Raw genomic sequence first — 23258 nt, forward strand, 5'->3', positions numbered from 1 at the left:
AAAAAAATTCTTCGGTTCCAAACTTATGGCCAAGACTGTATATATATATATGTATATATATATATATATATATATATATATATATATATATATATATATATATATATATATATATATATATATATATATATATATATATATATATATATATATATATATATTAAAGTTGTTTTTTAAAATTCTATTATTTAAAAGACAAAACAAACAAAAAAGAATTATTCAAAAAAAGTTTAATATTTAAAAGTTTAAGTTCTTCTTGAAAAACTCTATCCAAAGGTTCTGATACCACTCAGTCTAATAGTTTGTTGCTTCCTTGTTATTTATTTAAAATATTGGTTGATTTATATTTTGATTTGATTATATTTTGAGTATTTAAAGTCACAAAATATATGTAAACCTGAATATTGATTTTTTTAAGAACTTATAGGAGTAATTGACAGAATCTACATCTTGCTTGTTATTTCTCTCACTACAACCTTCTACTCTGTAGATACACCCACAAAATATTATTTCTGAAACTGTATAAACGAGCACTATATTTACTCAATATTGTCATTATGTAAATAACTATTATTAATCAGTCTGTTTTGTCTGGAAAGGAATATTTTTTAAAAAATAACTTGGAATATATCATTACATATGTGGTTGCTTAACTTCAATATCAATTAATAATTCATCAAACTTGTTGTTTAGCAATGTTGCATTAGTATACCAGTAGACAGATGACAGTATTTTCTTGACAATTTACTTGATGCAGATTTTTCAGACTCTAATCCCTCAAATATCATATCAAAAAGGCTTGTTGATAGTTCCTTCTATTATGTCATTTTGTCATTTTCAAAACTAGTTCTTCCCAGTTTGATCTAATTATTTGATCTAATATTTGTGGAAAAAGTTTCCTAATATTGCAAATACGGAAAAAGTTAGTATACATCAGTTTAAAAAAGAATCGAAACAGGTGTTATTACTTATGGGTTTTAATATATCCGATTTTAAATGCCTCTTTTAAACTAAAACTCAATTATATAAAATATGTCTCAGAATTTATCAATTTATCAATTTTTGTTTGTTTGTTTTTTCATTATTTCAGTTATGATGTTTCCTCTAATCTTAAAAGTTATTGGTGAAATCTTAGTTTTTCAACATTTTACTTAACTATTAATGAGTTGTTATTTATTTTACTTTTAATTAAATTAGTTTAAAAATCTATTTGATTAATGTATACTTTTTGCTGCTTTGTAGCAGCTTTCAAAGCTTCTACTTCGTTTGCATAGTTGGTTAATTCTACTGAAACAAAACTGCTTAGTGTATTGCTCCTGGGTTTGAAATGATAAACTCTTTTGATTATATTTTTATTTATGATCATTTTTCTAAATAGATCATTAATTTGGAGTTACACTCTTTATGGATTTTTAGTATCAACCTCCATTCTTTTTTGTGACATTCCAAAGACAATAACATTACGTCCTCACTTTCCAATAGCCTTATTTAAGGTAACAGTTGAAACTCTTATGTCTTGAAACTCTGATTTAAACGAATCCTCTCTTTGAAATTGAGGCCCAATTTTTCAAGTTACTTTTAGTTTTATTTTCTTTATCTTAAACTGCAAGACAATAATCGGATTAATTAATTGCAATTAATTAATCAGATTACTGTAATATATATATATATATATATATATATATATATATATATATATATATATATATATATATATATATATATATATATATATATATATATATATATATATATATATATATATATATATATTAAGACTTTTAGGTTAGAGGAACGATCATTTTTTAAACCCGGAGTCCGTAGGTAAAATTGCGGCAAGGACTCCGGGATTCCAGGATTCCGGGCTTAAAAATAATAAGTTTCAAGTCATTAAATGTCAGGAATTTTTTTCTTATAGCAGATCATAAGTCAACACACATGTTTTGAGCTTATTGACACTACAGACTTTGAAAAAGTAGAGATATAAAGCCGGAGTCATATTGGGACTCCGCACACCTGATATATATATATATATATATATATATATATATATATATATATATATATATTTATATATATAAATATATTTATATATATAAATATATTTATATATATAAATATATTTATATATATAAATATATTTATATATAAATATATATATATACATATATATATTTATATATATTTGCATATATATACATATACATGTATATGTATGGATATGTATATATATGTAATTTTAACATGTTATTTATATGTATATATGTATGATATATATATATATATATGATATATATATATAAATGTATATATATATATATATATATATATATATATATATATATATATATATATATATATATATATATATATATATATATATATGTAAATTATGTTAGTGTATTTTACAAATAGAGTGCTCAATGTTCTTAAAGAACAGAGCAATAATTAATTAATTATTAAAAAACACTTATCTAACTTTTATCTTCTACTCGGAGTTTCACCCTCTTAAAAAATTATAAAAACAAATGACCAAATTAAACTATCCCCATTCCAAAGAAAATTATTTCATAATTACTTTCTGTAACTTCCCGTTAACAAAAAAATATAGTAATTAAAAATTTTTTATAATAATTTATAACTTCCTGTAAAATATTTTTTTCTATAAATTGAATTTTTTTTGAGATTTAGTAACTCTTCCTGATGATCCAGCAATGGTGAAACTCCGAGTAGAAGATAAAAGTTAGATAAGTGTTTTTTACTAATTAATTAATTATATATATATATATATATATATATATATATATATATATATATATATATATATATATATATATATATATATATATATATATATATATATATAGTATACTAAAATTGCTTTGAACAAAAAGCTAAAACTAACCTTTGAAACTTAAAACAAACATACAAGGAATATTAAAATAATTAAATAAAACCTAAAAACATTTACATTATATTACTATAAAACAAGTATTAAACTATAAAATCATATTGTAAACTAATATTATTAATATGTCATATTATAAATATAAACTTTGAAGAACACATGTGTTGTTATAACTTTTATTAATGCAATCAAATCTCAATCAATCAATCAATATATTTCACACAAAAAAAGTACTGTTTACGATATATTTAAAAAACTCTATAACACTATTTTTGTGAAGAAACAATGCAAATAGTAAAAAATAAATTCAAAGCAGAGACTTTGTAAAAAGAAATAAGAAAAAATGTTTTTAAACATTAAATATGTACATATACGTATAGTGCTGTCATATTATTAATCTTTATTAATTTTATGTGTGTATACCATAATATTAATAAAGATGAATAACAATATGACAACATTATTTAATAATATTAAATAGAAACCAATATATTATATTAGCAACAATTCATATTAAAGTTATGAGCCTCAGTAACCAAAAATATAATAAACATATACTAATATACAGTGTAAATATAAAAGTTGTTTGAGCGCCTATTGCTTATCATATCTTATTAATTATAAAAAAATATCCCACGATACAAAATCCCACTTTTTAAAAATATTTCTATGATTGTATTAATAGTACTTAAACTAACATAACGGGTTATATAACGGTAAAACATAACGCTTTTCTTAGACAAAAGAAAATACAAATAACTTTGGGAAACATAACGCCAAAGATATATATTTTTTACTAACATAACGGAAAACATAACGCTAAATTTTTCACTAACCGTTATGTAACCGTTATGTTAGCGTTATATTTTTTACTATGTACGTAGATAAAAAAAAAAAGAAAATAAATTATATATTAACTATGTTTATAAATTTTTAAAGAATACACTGTATTATTATTAATAAAAAACAAAAAAAGCTTCGTTTGTGTAATTTATTAAAAGTATGCCATCATAGGGGCAGTTGGTTGCCTGATGATGGCATAAATGCTGATCATAAATAAGAATTGTGAAGTAGATTATACAACATATTCTAATTTTACTTGTTATTAATAAGATAAACTCAAATTTATCTTTAGTTTCGAATTAACAAGTTTATATTAGGTTTTAAACTATTTAAATTAATTTATATAAAACTTTGAAACTAGTTTAGAAAGAATTTTAATTTTGATCAAGTTTTAATTTTCAAATTTTTTTTAGTGCGTGGTTATAAACGTCCTTCAAGAAGTGCTTACGGTCTTATAAAGGTCAGTTTCCACTCATCCATTTTTCTACGGGAACGAGTTAGGGAAGGAAAAAATAATCACGCGAGCATGCGTAGTCTTGATTCGGAAAAAAGTTATAGCAATCATGCTTATGTGATTACTTTTCCCTTAAAGGTCAGTTTCCAATTATTGTTAATAAGAAGTTGTGAATTTCACCAAATGTACGATTTAGTATATTAAGGTCAGTTTCCACTTATCCGTTTTTCTACGGTTCCCATAGAAAAACGGATAAGTGGAAACTGACCTTAATAGAGCAAAGCGGGAGAGCATTTAACTGGGAAGTTCACGCCTCTTTTTTTACCAATGCTGCTTATCTGGCCAGAGCAGGCATCAAACCTCGGACCGCTTCGTCCAGAAAACCAGAGTACTAATCATTGCCCCACGGTTGGTAGCTTGTTTTTTTATCAAAAATAGTTTGCGGAAAAATTATTCATAAACACAAATAAAATAAAAACTAAATCATACGTTAGGTGAAATTCACAACTCCTTATATCGAAACATTGTGCAAACCTTATATGTGCATTTAGAGGTACAGTTAATTTTCGGTAATTCAAAAACCGGTTAACACCTTAAACTTTTGTTATCTCAAACTGTTTTCTATAGTCCCGTGAAAGCAAGAACACTTGTTTTACTTGACTTAAGTCGAACACTGGTTTAGTCGAACAGTTATCTTTGGTCCTTTGGAGGTTCAAGCTTCTAGGATTTTACTATATTTTAAAAATCTTTTAACATATATTGTTGGTATTATGCGACTTCAATATATCACTTTAAAATACTGTCACATGAAAATACTAATCTAAAATTTATATCTAGATGTTTACCTTATTGTTGTTATTATAGTTCATCATATAGTTATTATTATTGTTTATCTTGATTTTATGTTAATAAACCTGTTTGCATTCTATATAAGGGAGAGCTCTCCCGTTTCTCCCCAAAACTGAAGCTGAACTAACAGCTATAAGTACTACTTTCGTTATCTCAAATTAATGGCGGATCTAATTTTAGATTTTCAGGGATGGATCAAATGAAATATTCGTATAGGTAGTGCAATTGTTTACTTGATGGCCGGCATTTCAAAATCATAAAATCTTCTCAATAAGTAATTATAATAAGGTAAATTAGAGTAAATATGAGCACCTTAAGCGATAGTTGGAATATTTTCAAAAATAATTAAGCTGGATCCAAAATTTTTATAAATAAACAATTTTGGGGGATCCCTACTTATGATCCATTTAGATATTTGGGAACCCGAAATTTTTTTAAAAAAACACAGAGGTTTTAAAAAAGAAGCAAAAATGCTCATATTACTGGGTAATGATTATGGGTTATGATTTCTGCAAGAAAAAAAATCTAATTTTTTGAATTTAAGTTACAGAAGAATATTTAGTATTGTTCAAATATTAAAAGTTTTTATTTTTTGAATTGGTGCTTAAAGAAACTAGTAAATCAAAAAAAAATTCTTTTTTCAAATCCATGCTTTATGCAAGCAGAATTCTATTGGGCCTAGAAATTCTTTTTTTGTTATCTTTTGTAGAAGGAAAAATTACTGTTACGTTTTTAAATTTTTTTTTATTAATTCAGTGTTCTTATGGGGAAATACAAATTAAATTTTTGTTAACTTAATTAACTTTTTTAGGTCAAATTTTTCCATTTCCTTGTATTGTCATCGAAAATGATTAAGTGTGCAAAATTTGAGCAAAATTGGTTGAGAAAAAAGCTTTCAAAAATTGATTTCAAATTTTGTGGCACACAAACATATATATATAGAAAGTAACCTTATATAAAGCATGGAAAAATAGTTAAAGCGAAAAAGTAATAAAGCAATAATTTAGTATGTGCAAAACAGAGGGTGTTTATGTGTGATATTTTGAACTTTGAATTTTCAAAAACGTTTTATTTAGTACTCAAATTTCTACTTGTTCTTACGACAAAAGAAATTAATGGCTTATTTAAGAAACTGGCGAAAATGCCACTCTAATGTTCTAGCTCTGGCAGAATCATCTTCAGGAAGTGAAGAAGAGAAAGTCGAAAAAAATAATGACAATTCAAAATTTACACAAAATATCAGTTAAGTAGAAGAAGAAAAAAATTCGGAAAGCGATTATGAAAGCGAAGAATTTCTTTATGATTATTTGTCTCAAAGTGACAATGACACTGTTTTTCTCAGAAGAAATTGAAAAAAGCGATGTTTTTTTTAATCATAAACTGGCGAAATGGCAGTAGAGCACTGCTGTTCACGTGAATAAGTAAACGAGCTGTTAGCTATACTGATAGCAGAAGCCTTATGCTATCTGCAAAAACAGCTTTTTGTATACCAGTCTCAAGACCAAAATAACAGTATTAACCACCACACTTGCTTTGACAGTAACTGATTTTGGAGCCTGAAGCAAAGTTCTTTTATCTTTAAGTGAGGATAAGAAAAAAGGAAACAAAGTACCAAAATTAGATAACGTTGATAAGTTCTCGATGGCTGAAGGCAGTATGTTATTAATTATTTTTTAATGGATTTTTGTTTAATTTTATTAGGTTTGTAAAAATATTCAACAAAAGTTGTTTTGTGAAACTATTTTAAGTTATAGAGTTTCAAAAGAGAGTGTTATATTTTCTTACTGATATAAGAAATCCCAAAACACAGTGACAAAGCCTGATTATAATAGCGAATTTATAAGCCAAATAAGTTTTATTTTGTTGGTAGCTAAATTTGTTGAAGTGGACAAGATATTAGATGACGAAAAAAACACAATCATCAGGAGAGAGTTTTAATAAGTATTTTATTAAATAGTTATATCATTTAGTTTCAGAACTTTTTTTAATTTTATGTCTACAGCTTTATGTTAAAACTTGTAAAAACTTATAACTGTATATATTAGAACAAGTGCTTCTTATTTGGTAGTATAATTTCAATGGTTTAAGGGCAATTAATGTTAAATGTCTACAGTTTCATTTTCATTAATATGATTATAATACATTATGAGCGAGGTTAGGCAATTTTTACAACCAGATGCTATTCCTGGTGTTAACTTGTTATTCAGATCAGGACTGATTATTTTTTTCTTGTTATACTAACAGAAGTTTACCAGACTATGTGGTGCTATGAAAGGTATACCTTTATAAGATATATAAAACTTTTTTATTTTTATTTACAGCTTCTTCTATTGAATGCGATGAAGCGACTGAAACTTTAATTGATGGCATTTTATCTGACTTCTTAAAATACACTCCATTTCGAAAAGGTGGCGGAAAAGAAAAGAAATTAGATTGATTGTTATAAATATTTACATATATTTCAATAAAGAAATATTTTCTTGTTGTCTACTAATATTTTGTTTTCAGTGTTAATTCAACATTACCAAAAAAAAATTTTAGTTATGAAAAAACGTAGGATTGAGTTGATGTTTTAAGTAAAACAAGAAAAGCTTAACTGATATAATATCTTTTTTAATAAAAACAAAAATACTAATGATGTGGTATTAAAAGTTGGTATTAATATTAATGTTTATTAGAGGAAGATGTGTAAAAAATAAGTTACAAGTTATTATTTGGTCTTTAAAATTGTTTGAATAATAATTTATTAATTATTGAGATGTTTTCTTTTTTAATTTTTGTTACTTTTATATTATCAATCAAACTAAGTTATTGTTGTGTGATATTTTATAATAAACTTTATATTATATTTTGTATTAATAATGAATATTATCTATTTTTGTTCAATATTCCGTATTACTCTTATGTAGTTAATTATGCTTTAGCAACCTGAGATTATTTATTATACTTTTATTATTTTTCTTTGATGCCTTGAGTTATTTAAACAAAATATATTCAGAACTATGCAGAATAATAAAATAATAAATATATTCATAAAAATGAATTTAAAATATAATAAATTTATAAAATAAAGAAAATCTTATCTTTGCTAATAATGTCTATTAATATTATTGTTTAGCAAGTATCATGGCTATAAAATGTCAAGATTTAGCTAGTTTAACTAGGCCTGTTAGTACACTTATATTATGGTTTCTTCGTTTTTTTATTAGTTCATATAATATTTTCAAAATCAAATATGTGGAAAGGAGCTGTTTGGAAAGAAGATTTACAAGGAGAAGGTGTAATTCCATCTAATTGGATTTGTAATAAAACTGTTTATTGGCCTCCAGGTACCAAAGCATTGACTGCATTAAAATGCTGAGAAGAATTGGCTTAAGTTTCCACAAATTAAAATTAAATTCTCTTCAGGTATTACATCTATATATTACAATTATTATTTTTTAAATAATTTTGTTAGGAAGAGTTATTTTGTTGATACAAAATATATAACTATTCATATAACTGCTTCAATTCCCCAGAAAGCAAGCAGGATTGTGAAAAATTTGAATTTACAACTACAAAAGAAAAATGTTATAATGAGAATGTCTATTTACGAAAAAGAAAACATAAACAAAGAAAATTTCCCAAGTAGGTATTAATTTTATGTGCTTGGAGTTTATAAATTTTAATTTTTATACCTAAAACTAAAAATGTTTTTGTAATTTATACCATAAATTAGTAATTATATTTTACAGGTTCAGTTATCAAAGATTTAGATGAATTGTCAATGCACCTGACCTCCAGGTGTTCATTGATCAAATCTATAGGTGTATATATATATATATATATATATATATATATATATATATATATATATATATATATATATATATATATATATATTCAACAATAAAGACTCATCATTTCTGATGAGTCTTTATTGATGAAACTCTGTGTAAAATGAAAAAATAATTTTGTCAAGTGATTTTCTACTAATATATATATATATATATATATATATATATATTTTTTTTTTTTTTTTTTTTTCCCTGTAAGTGCAAGGGATTATTAAAAATTGCTTTAGCAAATGCATGCTATTTAACATGAAAAATGACATTATTGACCTCTGTCCAAGCCCCATAAGTGTTAAAAAATGGACGTTAAACCTAAATTAAAACAAAAAAAATCCTCTATATTAGGAGCAAAATCTCCTCCAAAATCCTATTTTTCTTATGAAAATTTTATGTGGCCACCCCGATTATTACTTTTCAATGTTAGAAAAATTTAATATTTTGATTATTAATTTATTTTGAAAAAAGGTTGTTTCATTTAAATTAAATATTTGAAAAAATTATTAATAATCATCTAACAGCAAGGCCGTCCCGAACGGGGGGTGTAAGGGGTGTTCCACCACACCCAAAGCTGTCATATAAGCATTTAAGTTGACGCATTTAGCAAGTTTTGAACTATAGTTGGCTAATTGCAAATATTGAGGACCTTTTTTTTGTGTGTGTGTGTCTCTAGTTGGCAAAAAATACAAACAATCACCCCCCCCCCTCCCCATGAGAGACCACTTCAGGACGGCCCTGCTGTTAGATAATTATTAATAATTTTTTATAAGTTTAACACCTTTCCATTCATTATATTTTTTTCAAGTTTTCCTTTTGATTTTCTTAAATATATTTTTTTTTATTTACAGCTTCTTCTATTGTATTTAATGGAGCAAAAGAAACCTTGGTTAATGGAATATTGTCTGATTTTCTAAAATACGCTCCATTTCAAAAAGGTGATGGAAAAGAGAAGAAGTTTGTGTAGATTTTATTCAATTATATGTAGATTATATTCAATTATTTGTAGATCTTATTCAATTATATGTAAATATATATAATATTTAAATATATTTTTCAATAAAACAATTTTTATCTCTTGCTTTAATAATACTATTTTAAAGTCTAAGTATAGACTATGAGTAGATTTAATATCCATAATATACCTTAATAATGTAATAGAGAAGTGCAACAGCACTATTGGACATGCATACTACGTTTTGATGGTGATCTCAGTTTTTATCAACGGTTTCTGTGATTACAAAACGTTTTTTAACAGCCGGTTTAACGTTGATAAATCAACGTTTAAAAAACTGTCATTCTTAACGTTGTTTCAACGTAAATTCAGCGTTATTGTAACGTTTTTTTGGGTCGAATCAACGTTGATATAACGTTTGAACCTAACGTTGAAAGAAACTTTCATTCTAAACGTTAAATCAACGTAAATTCAACGTTAGGTTTCGACGTAAGTTCAACGTTATTTCAACGTTGTTTGCCGGCTGGGTACTATGTTTTGTTTTTATTTAAAAAGCAATTAAAACCACTACTATTTTAAGACTTTAAACTAGGTTATTTCAATGAAAAACACTGGGTAATTTGAGCATGTTCATATTACACAAAAATGGTATGTTTAAGTAAAGTCAAAACTAAATGTTTCTACGTATTATTTTTTAAATAAAAATGGATTGGATTTTTAGCTAACATATTTTTCTTTATGAAAAAATTAATTTTATTAATTTAGCACCAAAATTTCGCGCCACAGAATTATATCATGCGTGATGATATTATTTTAACAACGCACAAAATTTAACAGCGTTTTAATTAGATGATAGCTGCTAGTTACTACATATAAGTTTAAGCTAATTGTACCGATTCCTGTTATCACCATATAAAGTCGATTCGAAAAATACAAAACAACTTCACTTCTTACTTCTAAGAAATCTGTAAGTCTCATATTAACAAGGTGCTTATATTGCCCTAATCTAGTTTGTTATCGAAAAATATTAACTGAATATATCTTCTTCTTTTTCTTTCGGCATTTCCCGTTTAGGGGTCGCCACAGTGGACCAAACTCCTCCATCTAGCCATGTCATGAGTGTCCTTCACTGACACACCAGCCACTCTCATATCCTCCACCACTACATCCATAAACCATTAACTGAATATATGTTAAAATATATATCTAGTAATGATAATTAGCCAGAAAAATAAGTAAATAAACTACCATACTAAACTACAAGAAAAATAGCTTTGCTTTTTAAATTTATAGATTAATTATTTATAACTAGATATATAATTAGAGAGAATTTACAATTATTATAAATATCTCTCCTTTATTATTGGTAATTAAAATCACATGAACAAATAACATGAATTTTGCTGTTTTCCTACTTAATTCAAATAAATGTTTAAATTTGACGTCACCAAAAGTTTTACCCCCTCTAGTTGTTTTATATCATAGTTGCTGGATAGCAAATGTAAAAGTAAGTTTGTTATTATTTTATTATTTCTTTAGCTATAATTATCAACGCAAAACAAAAATTTCTTTACTTTATATTTACAAAATTTTAAATCTTTCTTTAAGATAAAATACCTTAAAAAAATTAAAAATTTATGAAATTAATATTTTGTATTCAACTTTTTAATTCAATAAACATTTGTTATACATAAACGCTAACTCCTGTGTTTTTCTTTTGCCATTTTTTTTTTTTTTTTTTTTTTCTTATTTTGAACTCAACGCTTATTTGCTAAATTCATTTCAGAAAAAAGTTTTATTCGTATTTCGCAACGCTTTTTGCAGTAATTTTTTAATACTTTGTTTTATTGTAACGATGGGGCGGGCAAGCAAGATAAAAGAGTACATAAAAACAAGTTGAAATAAAAGAAAAAGTATTCTAAATAGAGTTTATAATATAGTATTAAAATGTTTGCTTTACGGAATGCTGCAAAAAGATCAGTTTGGTTTGCTTTTTTCAATTCATTTTTAATCGCATGCTTCATCTTTTGGTTTATCGAGACGTAATACATCTGTATAATTTATGTGCATACAAATAAGTTTTTACTAGGAGGTTCATCAGATTTGAGATCTGAAAAAAAATGAAATAATAAAATAGTAAATTCAAAATTGTTGCTCTTAAAACCTGTAATCGAGAGTTTTCAACTATTGGTTTAGATAATATGTCATCATTAACTGAATCAGAAAACAACAATAATAAAGAGCCTCAACAACCAGACGGAGGATTCGGATGGGTTATAGTAATTGCCGCTTTTTCGATTCAGTTCATCGTGTTGGGAATAATGAACAATTTTGGTTTGCTATTTGCTATGCTTCTAGAAGAATTTCATGGAACTAAAACTCAAACAGGTATATAATTTTATGCAAGGTTATTTTTCTTTACCTTAAAAGTAAAAACTTTCCTTAATTAGCATAATTAGCATAATTAGCAACAAGAGAAGTAAAAAGTAAAAGAAGGAAATAACCATTCCGATTATAATAGTTTAAAACATTATAATTATTATTGCTGAAATAAATACTATGATAAAATAAACATTATGGTTTAAAAAAAGCTTTAAAATCTATTTAAATTTTAATAAATTATGATTTTATTGAAATGTTTGAAAAACGGGATGAATAAGAAAAAAAATTAATTCGCGTCCATCGAATTAAAAATCATGTTTTAAACACTAGTAAATATATTAACTTGTGTATTAGATACCTATATAAAAGTTATCCTGTAAAAATAATTGTGTTGTGATGTGTTACTGTTTGGATTGTTTTAAATAATGATACTAAAGAAATTCTAAAAAATTTCTCTTTTGAGAAGCTAAATTATTTTTTTAAAAAGCAGCAGTTTTGTTGTTCAAAAAAGTTTATCATTGAAAATTTCAAAAAAAATATCACATATTTTAAGGTGAATCTCTGTAATTTGTTAAGAGGTGAATCCATGTAACCTTATACACTGAAACAGTAAATCCCTGTAACATATCTTTAAAGTCTGATAGCGTTACAGACAATAAATAATTTATCACTAAACATATATCTTTACTCCAACTTCATTGAAGCGTTCAGATGATGTTTAATTGCTTTTAATATAATTTTTGCCTGCCAAAGTTTTATAACTTTTTTATTCAAAATACTACCTGGTTACATATTAATTTTTAGGAGTTAAAAAAAAGGAAAAAAAGTTCAAAGTATTATTATGCTGTTGAAAAACTTAAGTTGTTCCTAAAGTGCTGCTTCAAGGAAGGCTTGGGTAATATATAATAGACTGTAAACTATTTTTGTTTTCGGAGCTTCTTATACAATAGTTAAGTAAGTAAAAAATTTTCAAAATCTCTTATTTATCATTCAAACCTGTAAATTACTACTTCAATTAAAAGATAACACGAGTCAATGGAAACAGATATGAAATTAAAAGTTAATTAACTAAAACTGTAAAACTGGAGATGCATAAACAAGCCTTTAATTTAATTAATGATGACGTAACCTATTACATTTATCTGTTTTGTATATATATATATATATATATATATATATATATATATATATATATATATATATATATATATATATATATATATATATATATATATATATGTATATATATGTATATATATACATATATATATATATATATATATATATATATATATATATATATATATATATATATACATACATATATGTATGTATATATATATATATATATATATATATATATATATATATATATATATATATATATATATATATATATATATATATATATATATATATATATATATACCCAGAAAAAAAGTTCTATAGAATTTCTGAAAACTTTTTTTTTTGAATTTCTTAAAACATATAGCATAAAGAAATTCTATAGAATTTCTATACTTCTTTATAAATTTCTATAGAAATATATGTATAAAAAAACTTTCTATAGGAATTTCTATAGAACTTAACAACGGTTCTATAGAATTTCTATTGGCCATATGTTTCAAAAGTTTAGAGAAATTCTACAGAACTTTTTTTCCTGGGTATATATATATATATATATATATATATATATATATATATATATATATATATATATATATACATACAATTACATATGTATGTATACAGCTCTATAAAAAATTTATTTTGTTTAGCATGGGTTGGCTCAATAACATACGGTCTTATGTTTCTTTCCGGACCAATTGCCACATCTTTATGTCAAAGACTTGGATGTCGAACAGTGGCTGCTCTAGGTGGGGTTGTTGCAGCACTTGCAACATTAACAGCATCTTTTTCAAAAAATTTGAGCCACATGTATTTAACGGAAGGACTTTTATTTGGAATTGGAGCTAGCCTTTGTTATTTTCCTTCCGTTTTAATTTTGCCGCATTACTTTAGGAAGCGTTTGTCTTTAGTCAATGGCATTGTTTCATGCGGATCGGGAGTTGGTACAATGGCTTTAGGACCAATTTTAAACTTTATTAATGAAAGTTATGGTTGGAGAGTATCTAATCGTCTAACTTCAGTTTTGTTATTATGCACATCTGGAGTGAGTTTTTTATACCGGCCAATAATATCATCGCCATCCCCTAACAACTACAAACAACCGCTATTTGATTTCTCAATATTTCAGAACAAAGCTTTTATTGTATTTACATTTGCTTTGTTCATTTTTATGTTGGCTTATTTTGTTCCATTTGTGCATTTGGTATGGTATGAGTTGATTTAATGTTAATATAGTAAATAATAATTTTTACTTTTTGCATTATTTAACTTTTTAGTAACATTTAAGAGTACATAACAACCTAAAACATTCAATAGTTTGCTGGTTATTTGCAAAAATGTTTGTATTTGTAAAAAAAAAAAAAAACAATTAAATAAAAATAGAAATAGGAATATCGTTGATGTAAATATCTAAACTGTGTATATATATATATATATATATATATATATATATATATATATATATATATATATATATATATATATATATATATATATATATAAACAGTTACGGACTTAATTTTAGACTCAGACTTCAATTCCATAACCATATATATAAAAATGATAATAAAAAAAATGATTTATTACAGCCTGCTAATACTTGCATGAATGTCCTTTCGATTTTAGTACTTCTTTAATGCGCTGCGGCATTGAATCCACCAAATTTTTGCAGATGTCAGCTGAAAATGAGCACCAGATAACTTTAATTTTTTCAATTAAATCCGGCATGAAGGAAGGCTTTTCTTCGGCAACTTGGCGTTTAATTAAAACCCATAGGTTTTTTATCTGGTTTAGATCTGACGAATTTGAAAGCCAGTCCAATAATTCAATTCATTTTGATATAAACCAGTTTTTAGTTTGCTTTGAGACGTGGGAGGGGGCTGAGTCCTGCTGGAACACGGTGCAATTGTGAATCGCTATGAATCGTTTCAAACTGTCATTCAAAACATTAATGTACGCTGTTGAATTTAAAGTTTCTCCTTGATTTATAAATCGAATGGAACCACGGCCATGTGCTGAGAAGCACCCCCACACTATCACATGAGCAGGGTGCTTAACAGTTGGAACTGTAAACCTTGGGTCAGTTTCTGATGAATGTTTAGGACGTCGAACCCATTGTTTATAGCTTGCCATCAAATGAAAATTACTCTCGTCACTAAACATGACTTTTGCCCAATCTTCTGATGTCCAATGAGGGTACTTCTTACAAAACAATATTCTCTTCTTCCGTTGGATATCAGAAAGAAAAGGCTTCTTTAAAGGCCTTGACACCCGCATAGAAAGTCTGTTGCATAAAGTACGTCAAATATGACGAGTGGAAACATTCAAATTTAAATTCCTTTTGATAGCTGAAAATGTAATAGTTGGTGTTTTCATTACTTCTCGTCGAATTAAACGTTCTTTCTGCACTGAAATAAGCCTTGGTCTACCAGAACAATGTTTAGGTTTGATTGAACCAGAAGAACTAAACTGCCTTACAACACGCGATGCTGAAGGCTGTGATATTCCCAACCTGGATGCAATGTCCCTTGTGTTATAATTTTCCTCAAATAATAAAATAACTTGAGATCTAATCGATTCATTTAATGTTTTCTTCTTCCCCATTATGGTGTTTTAAAATGACTGAAATAAATCAAGTTAAAAAATTAGTCAGCTACACAAATTCACAACTTCTTAATAAATAATTGACAACAATAATCGTTTCCTTATTTATACATAGTTAACATTTTTACTGGAATTCCAAATCCGTCAGATGCTATTTTTGCATATTATATCATCAGATATATTTAATTCCATGAAACAAATTTATTCATCAAGTTATTTATGCATGCATCATACTTATTATGCTATTTTCACACTTTCATCATGAAAATTTTGATTTTATCACTTTGAGTCTAAAATTAAGTCTGTACTGTATATATATATATATATATATATATATATATATATATATATATATATATATATATATATATATATATATATATATATATATATATATATATATATATATATATATATATATATATATATATATATATGCCAGTTTATATATACATATATATATGTATATACATATTAGGGTGTCCCAAAAAACAACATTTTTAAAAATAATCTGCTCCCACCCCCTTAATGTGTTCTATCTAATACAAAAACACTAGGTTTAAAATTTTTTTGAATAAAAAATATTTTAAGTGGTCCCTCAAGACCCTCGAATATTTAATGGGACCCTAATATTTTCAAAAAAAAGTTTTTAAAAAATATATCAAAATGAAGCGAAATAATATATAAATTTCAAAAATAATATTCATTTCGAAAAAAAATTGTTATTTTTGGTTTTATTACCTAAAAAATTACGATTTTTAACAAAAAATGAAAAAAACGCACATGTCATGTTTTTTTATGATAGTTTTGATAAATAGGTTAAAATTTTTCTAAAATGAATATTAGTTTTGAAACTTTTATACAATTTTGCATACATTTATATATATATATATATATATATATATATATATATATATATATATATATATATATATATATATATATATATATATATATATATATATATATATATATATATATATATATGAAGAATATATATATATATATATATATATATTATATATATATATATATATATATATATATATATATATATATATATATATATGAAGAATGCACGGGTAAAAATGAGTCACATTTAAAAAGTTTTGAGAAAGTATATATTAATCATATATAGAAGTTTTTGCATAAAGTTAGGAAAAAAATTTTTTAATAAAAGTTACAAATATTTTATTAAAAATGTAAACTTCAGATAAATTAATCAACAAAAATTTAATCTAATTCACTTCTTTGCTTTATATGAAAACTTTTATAAATGATTAATATATACTTTCTCAACACTTTTTAAATGTGACTGCCGTTTTTTCCCGTTTACTCTTTATATATATATATATATATATATATATATATATATATACATATATATATATATATATATATATATATATATATATATATATATATATATATATATATATATATATATATATATATATATATATATATATATATATATATACATATATATATATATAGTTTTGTTTATAAAAGTATACTTCTATATAAAACGGTATTATCATTATCCAATCCCTTATTATTATAGTTCAAAAACATTATTAAATTAAAGTTTATATTTTGAAACCAACGATTTTTCTCAGATAATGATGCACAAGCAATGTTCTTGCACAACTCAAAATTTTTAATTCTTTTACAAAAATTGACATTTTATTAAATATAGCTTTAAAGTTTAAATAGGCAAGTATAATATACTTACATTTATACTTAAGTTTTTAAATAAATATTTATATTTAGTATATACTTTTTTTCTTAACAGACTCAGATGGCTATTGAGTATGGTATTCCGTTAAAAAAAGCATCTTTTCTTATTGGTGTTATGTCCATAGCATCAACAGTTGGTCGATTGTTTTTTGGTCATATAGCTGACAGTAACCGTGTAAATAGACTCTATGTTTATCAGATAGCACTGCTTGGTATTGGTGTTTCTAACGCTTTATGTCCAATTATGGTTACGTTTCCAGCTCTATTAGTTTATTGCTGTTTATTTGGTTTTTTTGAGGGATGTTATGTGTGTCAGGTTGCAGTTATAACAGGAGATATTGTTGGATATGATCGCATGGCAGTGGGTGTGGGAACACTTTTTGGGATTAAATCAATACCCCTTACTTTAGGAGCTCCGCTTGCAGGCAAGTTTTTTTTAAGTAAAAATAAATATTATAATAATAGTACTATTAAATAACCTATAAATTATTTATTTATAAAATAAATTATTTTATAATACAATAACAATATAAAGTAAATTATATTATTATGAAAAAAATAAGCTAAATTTAAGTTACTTTACAGGGTTCATTTACGATAAATCTCATTCATATCACGTTGCTTTTTATGTTGCTGGAGCTATTCCTACAATTGCTTCATGTATTATGTTTTTAATTCCATTTTTGATGCCACCTCCGGATCATAAGTTTTGGATTCGTAAAACTTCAGTATCTAACAAATCTAATCTGATATCGTCGGAAGAAGAAAACTCTTTTGTTAAAAATCAAGAAACTCATGACCTAATAGACAAAACATCAGCGTCATTATTCCGATCACTAAACTTTGCTCATTTAGGCCTTGAAAAACGAGTAGTTTTTAAAAATTCTGAGAGCATCGCATCTTTTGGTTCCATGATAATTACGCCTGTGGTAAAGAACAAAAGTTCTGAACTTTTGGTTATAGAAAGATTAACCGTTGTTTAGCACAAATTTTACATTGCAGTTGTAGACCGTTGGTATAAATTGTTTTTTGGTGCTATTGTGAAGAAAGGTGCGGATATATCTCTCATTACGTGCGCCGTTTTAAAAAACTGATGTAAAGTTTTTTCGTATTATGAAATCTCAGATCAAATCAAAGAAATAACAATCAAAATGCCAAAATCTCAAAATAAAGATTAAGCTCGCGTATTAATTGAGAGTTTTTTTAATATTTGCTAAACTGTAAATCAATAGAAGATACTTAAGAATTGTCAATCATAATACAACACAAGTTTAATTTTTAATAACCAAGTCTAATTAGGTTGCATATTAAAATTCAACATTTTTTTGCGTATTGTTGCACTGTAGTAAAGAATTGTGCCATAAAAACAAAATTACAGTTTTATATTGAAAAATGAATATACATGTTATATGAAGGCCAGCGAGAAGGTCTAATTTTTTATATGCCATATAGACAAGTTGCTGTAGAGACAGATTGTAAAGCATAGCAATATAAGAAAATAATAGTTTTTTAAAGGGAATTTTAGTTTCTCCTTGGTTAGATGAGCATATGTATTTGAAAAAATGAGCAAACTTATGTAGGTGCAATTTTAATAAAAGTTTCTTTGCGCCAAATGAAAAAAATGAATAAACTTTTATGAATGCGGTTGATGAAATGGTTAGCTAATTGACGAAATGACTTGCTAATTGATGAAATGACTTGCTAATTGTATTTCCAAAAAAGGCATGCATGCACTATAAAAAAAAAGTGTAAACTTCACATTTTTTCAAATGCCAACTTTATTCTGTTATATGCCATATAATATCGGAATTACATTAGTAACTAGGACCAAAAAAGTTATTAGAGATATCATAACATTCATAGATCAAATAATCACCGACAAATTCAATTTAAAAACAATAACAGGAATACTTAAATGGATATTTGCAGACCATTTCCATATATTTCTCAAAATTATTATAAATGTAACGAAATGGTTGATGGCGAATAAATTGCCTTTAAATAAAAATAAAGCTAAATATACTTTTTTTCATAGACTTCACAATAGAGAAAAGATTCCGTTAAATATTCCAGAACAGAAAATTCTAGCATAATTTGAGAGCATATTAATATTGAAACTTTTAGGATTGATTCTCAACGAAAATGTTATTAGGAAAGAACACATGAGTACAATATAAGTTTTCAAAAATATTGGCATACCATACAAAGCCAAACAATTATTATATCAAAGCTGCTTAAAATCTTTATTTTTTCCTAATATATTGTCACTAAAACTATGGTAGTATTGCTTGCTGTCAGAATTAATTCAAGAAATTAATTTCTTGCTGTTAGCAGAGGCGATTCTATTAATAAAATAAGGGAATGGGGGAGGGTGAATCCCTAAAAAGTACAGAATGGTTTCTAAAAAAAAAAAACAAAGGTTTATTAAAAAATTACACTACCAATTTTTTATAGGAGTGTTTTTTTTTTGTATATATAAAAAAAAAATTTTTATGTAAAAAAAAAATCAATTACAATTAAAAGTTTTTTAAAAATTAAAAAAAAAAAAAAAAAAAAAGTCTAGTAAGCGATAGGAAATCAAAAAGCAACAAACAAACATAAAAAGTAAATTAGACTTTTTTATTTTAGGGTAGAATTTCCTTTACTAAAAAAAAAGAAGAGAGAAGTAGTATTTTAACCACTTAAATTTTTGCATTTAGATAACAAGCTACTCTAATTAGTAGTTAACGTTTCCTGAATTTGAGATTTTTAATGTTTATTAATTTACCGTAGATAAAACCCTACAAACTAAAAAAAAAAAAACAGTTGCAAGTTTCTTTACATATACTTACAGATTACACCAGTGTCAAATTCAACAGAATGATACTTTATAATCATAAATATTTACTTACTTTACAAATATTATTGTTGCATGCCACCCCGTGTCGGGGTGAAATGAGACAAGTTAAAAATAAACAATTTAAGCATTATTTTATTCTGTCTATTCTACTCCTTATATAATATGCCAATAAAGAAAATATATTTATTTTTAAGCTAAATAAGATATCATTCTAAAAGGTCGCTTGATTCAAAATTACGTTGATTTCTCAGGGGGTAGATTCAAAATTACGTTATTTCTCAGGGGGTAGATTTTTTGCTTTTTCTTATCTTTATCTTCCTTTTTTTCTTCTACACCAGATAAATTTCTTGTTGGTGTGTCAGTCAATATCAATTAGTAGTGGTGTGTCAGTCAATACCAGTCAATACTTGTTGGTGTGTCAGTCAATACCAGACACCTAAAACATTTTCTTTTTGCACTTTTTGTCTTTGGTACCTTTTCGCCCGCTTTTGGAAATGGCCTTATTTCTTCTGCTATCCAAAGGTAGGCAAAAGTGTTGGTTTGGTATTTCTTGTTATTTATAACTTTAAATACAATTGATGGTGATGTGGGAGTTGTTTGTGTTTGCCAATCAGATATATTACTTAAATTGTAAAACTCTGTTGCAGGGTCTGTCTGATTGGATATATTAGTTAGATTGACAGATAACGTTCTTTAGACCCCTTGAGAAATACTGCATGACAAACTGGCTGATAAGGTTGAGACATTTACTGGAACTGGCCGATCAGATATATAAGAACATAAAAAGTCTACATCACTGAAAACATATCGATCATACGGAAAAATGCCAGCCGCTTTAAAACCATTTTGAATGTTTTTGGAAGTGAAGGCTTATATTAATAAGCTTTTCCTAAATTTTTAGAAAAGACATGTATCATCATTGGAGTACATTAATGAGCCTTTAACGATGACACACTGTAAAAAACTGTAAAACTTCTTTAATGACCCAAATACTGATCCGTCAAATGGTCAGAGGCAATGTTACGGGTGTGTGTGTGTGCGTGTGTGTGAAGGAGAGGAGGGTAAGGAAGTCCCCTAAAGAAGGTGATTTTCCAGTTATAGTTGGTTTTTTGACAAATTAAGTTTGGTATTTGACACAATTCAGTCGGTTAAATTACAGTTTAGAGGAAATTTTTTTATTATTGTTTTTTTTTTAATCGATACATGACTTTTGTGGTTTTCCATTATTAAAAGTAATGGATAACTCTTGCTAGGATATCCATACTCCACAAAATGATCAAACCATTTCAAAAAAAAATTATGCATTTATCCATCTACTAGGATTAGCATTACCTAATCTTACTATTATTCCTAGAAATTTATTTATGTTGATCATCAAAATATAATATGTTGGAAGTTTCTTTGTTAACCTTTAATTCCGGTGTAAACCTGATTTTGAAATTTTATACTCTTGTGCAGCTGCTTGTAATGATATGCTCCCAGATTCAACAGCCATCACAGCGGTTTTTGTTGTATGAGTATCAGATTCAACAGCCATCACAGCGGTTTTTGTTGTATGAGCATCAGGTTTTAACCGATTTGTCACTCGTTTGTACTTTCTTGGCATCTGAAAAAATATTTCACATAATACTCACTCCATTATTAAAAAATTATGTTTTTTTAGTTTCATTAACCAAAATTCAGATTAGCTAAAAATTTTGATTCATCGATGGCGGAGACCGGAGCTCGATTCCCGGTAAAGCCATAAGCCATATTGTACTTTTTTTTGTTTTAATAACGAATCAAATAAAAATAAAGTAAACTAAGGCTTAAATTTTGATTAGCTGGTTAGTTGTGGTAAATTAGAAAATCGAAGTACGTACTTTTAAGTTGAACAACCCGCCCCTCCTCCTATACGCTTTCGTACGCTTTTGGAAGACCTCCCCCCTCCCTCCTATGATCGTACGTACTTTATGGACGACCCCTTCTGGTAAACTCTTAAAGTGGTGTCAATTAAAATAGTTTGGAGTTTTAAGTAATTTTGACTTGTATTTAAATATATATAAATCTTTAAAAAAATATCAAATAAAATAAAAACTTAATTTATTTGAATAAAAAACTTATTCAATCAAAACTTAAATTTAGGGAGAATTAAAACAGAATTACATAAACTGCTTTGTGACAAGATCGTCAGGCCTTCTTGCAAAATCTTGCAAAATGATTTTTTTTTTATTTATTTATTTTATCAATAGGTTATTTTATTTTCGTCATTGGTTGTTTTTTAAAAAAAAAATAACAATAAGACAAAGTTAAAAAAAAAAAAAAAAAAGAAACGGTAGTGAAAATTATTTAAAAGTAACCAATTTAAAAATAAAATAACCTATTAATAAAATAAAAAAAAAATGTAATGGTTTTGAATTTATTTTACATTGCTTTCTAGCTTGCTTTGCTGCTTTTTTGATGTTAGAATCTTTCAATATAAAGACGCTCTATTTTTGGCGGATCTACATTTTTTCTTTTTTTGTGTGTCAAACTAGTTGGATGCAAAACATTCGTTACAAAGCTGCGGCATGCGATTGGACAAATTTTTTTTATCCTCTTTTCGAATTTCCTTTTATATTAAAAATCTAATCAATTTTTTTCATTTTAAACAACTATTATCACGATTCAAAAAATATGGATATCACAATAAATAATTAATAAGCAACGTATATAGATAAATAAACTATTTTGAAATTGAGAAAAATTTA

At 25.7% G+C, this 23258-nt stretch overlaps 1 protein-coding gene and 2 long non-coding RNA genes across 5 annotated transcripts; all 3 read left to right on the forward strand.

Annotated features, from left to right (window-relative positions):
• Window positions 1–5079: 5079 nt before the first annotated feature.
• On the forward strand, window positions 5080–7545 carry LOC136075274 (uncharacterized). The gene is made up of 2 exons (XR_010635792.1): window positions 5080–6708; window positions 7376–7545. It is a non-coding gene; the product is annotated as an uncharacterized LOC136075274 (long non-coding RNA).
• Window positions 7546–8006: 461 nt separating this feature from the next.
• LOC136075275 (uncharacterized) lies at window positions 8007–9949 on the forward strand. 2 transcript variants are annotated; one of them, XR_010635794.1, is made up of 3 exons: window positions 8068–8462; window positions 8573–8681; window positions 9733–9949. It is a non-coding gene; the product is annotated as an uncharacterized LOC136075275 (long non-coding RNA). The 2 variants fall into 2 exon arrangements; XR_010635793.1 differs by having other exon boundaries at window positions 8007–8681.
• Window positions 9950–11289: 1340 nt separating this feature from the next.
• LOC100213774 (monocarboxylate transporter 10) lies at window positions 11290–19963 on the forward strand. Of its 2 annotated transcripts, XM_065787860.1 has the most exons (5): window positions 11290–11343; window positions 12033–12224; window positions 13997–14550; window positions 17746–18115; window positions 18276–19963. In XM_065787860.1, the coding sequence occupies exons 2-5, from the start codon at window positions 12038–12040 to the stop codon at window positions 18671–18673; spliced, it is 1509 nt and encodes a 502-aa protein (XP_065643932.1). In that variant the 5' UTR covers window positions 11290–11343; window positions 12033–12037; the 3' UTR covers window positions 18674–19963. The 2 variants fall into 2 exon arrangements, with proteins under 2 accessions (XP_065643932.1, XP_065643931.1); XM_065787859.1 differs by lacking the exon at window positions 11290–11343 and having other exon boundaries at window positions 11557–12224.
• Window positions 19964–23258: the final 3295 nt, after the last annotated feature.

Source organism: Hydra vulgaris, chromosome 01, assembly GCF_038396675.1.
Source record: "Hydra vulgaris chromosome 01, alternate assembly HydraT2T_AEP".
NCBI lineage: Eukaryota > Metazoa > Cnidaria > Hydrozoa > Anthoathecata > Hydridae > Hydra > Hydra vulgaris.